At 36.9% G+C, this 4,132-nt stretch overlaps 1 protein-coding gene across 1 annotated transcript; it reads right to left on the bottom strand.

The window, feature by feature from the left end:
* Nucleotides 1-2,534: 2,534 nt before the first annotated feature.
* B3GALT1 (beta-1,3-galactosyltransferase 1) lies at nt 2,535-3,908 on the bottom strand (the record flags this gene model as incomplete). The annotated part of the gene is made up of 1 exon (XM_082001129.1): nt 2,535-3,908. The coding sequence occupies one exon, from the start codon at nt 3,906-3,908 to the stop codon at nt 2,928-2,930; it is 981 nt and encodes a 326-aa protein (XP_081857255.1). The 3' UTR covers nt 2,535-2,927.
* Nucleotides 3,909-4,132: the final 224 nt, after the last annotated feature.

Genomic DNA, 4,132 nt, shown 5'->3' with positions numbered 1-4,132 from the left:
GTTGCTCCCTTTCTAGCTCCAGGTTGCAATATTGCAGTTTTTGAGCAAAGAGTAAACAACTCTGTTACGTAAATGTAACAAGCTAGTGAAGTCTAGTATCAGAAAATTAATAGAAGTAGAAAATCAGGCTTTTGTTGTGTTCTTTTAAATTCACTTGACAGTAAAATAAGAAAAGTCTTGTACATTCAAAAGTTAGGGCACACATGCTTAAGGCTCTTGAAACACTGGACAAATATAATGCCTAACTCAGCTCCATGCATAAGGGAATACTATGCAGCAAGCAGACTCTACACATATATACAGCTGAATACAGAAGAAAACACCTTAGAAATATGTACATCAGTTCCAAGATGAACATTTATATTTCTGTTGAAGATCTATCTATTTATAAATGGCAGGAAATATATTTTTTCAGATACTATTTTCAAGGTGTACCTTCTAATCATTGATAAAGTCTACTTGTACTGGGAGAAATTCAAGGCTACCATGCTACTCTCAAGCCTTGAGGTATCCAGATAGGGAGCCCTGCTGTCCTCTTGGTTACTAACCAAAGGCCACAGAAGTGTTAGCAGGAAAGTAAGGCCACCAAATCCATTCAGCTGTGGATTCAGAAACCCAAAATTACTGCACAGTGCAGAGGGATAGTAGAAGTGATTGCAGCCTGTGAGTAGCAGGTAGGACAGTATCCATGCTGTCTGATTTACCTGAGGGTTGTGGATGAATTCCACTTCAGTTTCCTTTCCTAAACCTAGGGGAAGGAAGGAACCCCCAAGTTCTGGGAATTGGCGAAGGAAAGCTGAACTTCACCTAATCAGTGTGTGTGTCTTACATATTCATCTATGCAATTAGTTGGACCTTGTTCAGCTAGAGTTCTGAGTTTGACAGGAAGCAACAGCAACTTTAACAAGGACTAGGTCAACTAGGGAAGGATAAATCTTAATTATGCTGCAAGAGATTCAGTATCTTATAAATGCAAATCCTTAATTTTATATGAAGGGTGCACAAGCTCCTGTTGATGAGCAGTAACTCCTGGGCTCTCTGTTGTGTAGCTTCACCTTTAGATCTGAAGTAGATTAGTTTGAGACAACTACTGCTTGTGGCTTGAAAGCCAGGTATACTGTTACTTTATTTACAAGTAGTTCCTTTCAAAATTATAGTGCTGCACCTGTGAACAAGACTAACAATTTGTCATGAAACTGCAAACCTTTTGGGGTAGCATCTTCATTCCTCTTACTGTGCTATGTACACTCATGGCAAAATCAGGTCAGAGTTTTCCTTTAAATTCTTATTAGATTAATTTCCGACAACTTTATAGACAGCCTGAATAACGTACAGACTTAAGTTTTTCACGTGTTACATGTAACGCTAGCTGAAATGAATTAGACTTTTGTGTATGCTGTGGATGGTGCGAGTAATCTACACTTAATAACATATTTGGTGAGTTTTGTACCTTTGTAACTTGTTTGTGAATTCTTCATTCCAAGTTATTTGCTGAACAATGTCATTTTTTAGCTCTTTGTTAGAAGGTGGTGCTGACTAGAGATGGCTTGAATTTATTGAAGAATTTTCCAGGAAATAATTTTCATGACATTTCATTAACATTCATATTCAAAACACATTAGCACAATATGATACTTGAATAAAATCTTGTGTACTTGATTTCTGTTGTATGCTCTGGGGATTGCTTGGGTGGGACCTTAGCGAGTATTGACCCTGTGATGAGTAACCTGGGAGCTGCAGATTTGTAACAAGGGCTAGAATTTGTTTTTCTTTAATAGGTGATTCTTAAAAACCCTCTATTTTGCTTTGAAAGCTGTACGTTACTATTACGTACTCTGTTGCCCAATCAACAGAAAATTGATTCCGTTCTTTTACTGGACAAAATTCTACTTTTATACACGATGAAAAATCTGATAGAATCTCATTCCTATAGGTACTCTAGCAAAAGTAGAGCTTACCCTTAAAAAGCTGTATTTGTGTTACTTTTTTTTAGGTATGTGGTACGCTGACTGATGTTGAAGAAATATGCTGCTTATTGATACTTTTATCATGCAATATAATCATATATTGCTATGCAAGTTGCTTAATGGAGAGGTCCACTGATACTAATGAGAAACATTGCACTTACTTTGAAATTAAAAGATATTCATACTTTCATCATGTGTTTTTAAGATAGTTTTTCATACATGTCTCTTGTCTTATCTCACCTACATATTCTATTTAATTTTAAAATTGTATTACATCTTTTTATGGGCTACTTTAGGTAGTGGAAAGAAATGGGGTATCTTCTGAAATAATTTAAAGAAATACTATTTGTTGTATAAGAATATACTTCAGTGTGTGGATTTGTTTCTAAGGCCTATGAGACTTTGATGTTCTTACCTGTCTAAATTCTGCTGTTATATTATCAGTAAGCTGTTTGGGAATTACACACATACTATAAAACATACATGTCAAGATAGGTTTATAAGGTTAGTGCAAATGTATACTGCTCAATTTCATTAACAAAGCTCTAGTTAGAGATGGTTGTGAGGTGTCAAAAAAGGAATAGAAGTATATTTGTAATTCTTCATTTCTTAGGGCCTGAGTCTCATCTCAGAGGCTGGGGCAGGAACTGTTAAGCAGCTCGTGATAGTTTATTACTGTCCTTCTACATACAGATGTAGGAGCTGATATGTGTGATAAGGGATAATATACAAAATCTGAGATTTGACTCTAGATCCTTCCGGTTGGTGTAATGTCCTTGTGAAAAGAGCCTGAAGTCTGTAAACCAGTAGTCAAAACGAGAATGAAAAATTGGTCATTAAAAATCCTCTCACAGTTAATATCCCATCGTTTAACCTGTAAATCAGCAGATAACTTTGTCAAAAAATAACCAGACTAAACAAAAAGTTAAAAAAAAAAATTATTTACAACTGTAAAAAATCTTAACACCGAAGATGTTTCTTGCTGGACATGTCATTCCAAATTCTGTGCATTTCTTCTGGTGTTATCTGGTGCACTGTGATCACCCTGCGGTACCTGCACAAGCTGTAAGCCATTTTCCAGTGATTGAAGCCACTGTTTTGGAAGGGGTGAATACCCAGCTTCCGAAGACAGAGTCCAACATACACATCTTCAAGATGAAGAAGTCTGGTATGAAGGGAGGTTTTGTAAATCAGTTCTGCTACGTCAGCTGAAAAAATGTAGCCGGTGCCTGAACAGAAGGGTGGGTAATTGCTGTCGGGATACAAATCTCTCGGCATGTACCACTTACTGCGAACATCTCTTATTGGTCCTCCATTTATAACATAACCAGTGAAGTACCTTCTCCTTGGCTTGGTGTTAGGTTTGAGCAGCTTATAAATAAGATTATCCATATTTACAAAAATATCACTGTCTGTCTTCATAACATACTTTGCTTTTGAACAAAACGTTGCTACCCACCTCATTCCCATTAATGTTTTCAGAGTGAGATTATGATAAGAGTCGATAAAATCCTCCACAATAATGTCATGAAAAATTTGGCTTTCTTGCTCTACCATTTGATTTAACACAGGATCTGCATTTTTTCCAAGAAGAAATAGTGTTGCGATTTTAATTCCTTTAAAGTTGTTTTCGTCTCCCCACGTTTCACGAATGGCTTGCCTTGCATCAAACTCTTTGTGAGTTGTGCTGATAAGAATGACCAAGAAGGGGATGCTTTTCTCACATTTGTTGGGTTCATTGATAAGAAAGTCAAAGGAATGTGGATTTATAGGTCGAGTTCTTATGTTGCCAAAGGAAACGTTTTTTCTGGCTATTGATACGCTACTTAGCTGTCTGTGGCCAGTGTAGGAAGAAGTAGGACGAGTTATACTTAAGTACCAAAGAGCACTTGCCCAACAGACCACTGTCAAAACATATAAGCACGATACCTTTGAAGCCATTGTTCTTCTAGCTCTTCTATTCCATGTGATGAATAAATAGCCTTCGTACCATGAGGTCACCTATGTCCCGGAGAGGCAGCATATTATTGATGAAACTTGAAAGTTCGACACAGAAAAGTAACTCTGTAATCATTCATGGGTCTCAAATAGGAGCTAGTAACCTTGGTGATACTCTGCTTTTCTTCTTTTACTAGCAGCAGCTTCCATTTTTTGGAATTTTCTGT

This window comes from Phaethon aethereus (assembly GCF_964289735.1).
Source record: "Phaethon aethereus genome assembly, chromosome: 6".
Taxonomy (NCBI): Eukaryota; Metazoa; Chordata; class Aves; order Phaethontiformes; family Phaethontidae; genus Phaethon; species Phaethon aethereus.
Note: the sequence above shows the minus strand (reverse complement) of the source record. Positions and strands in the feature narration are given on the sequence as shown.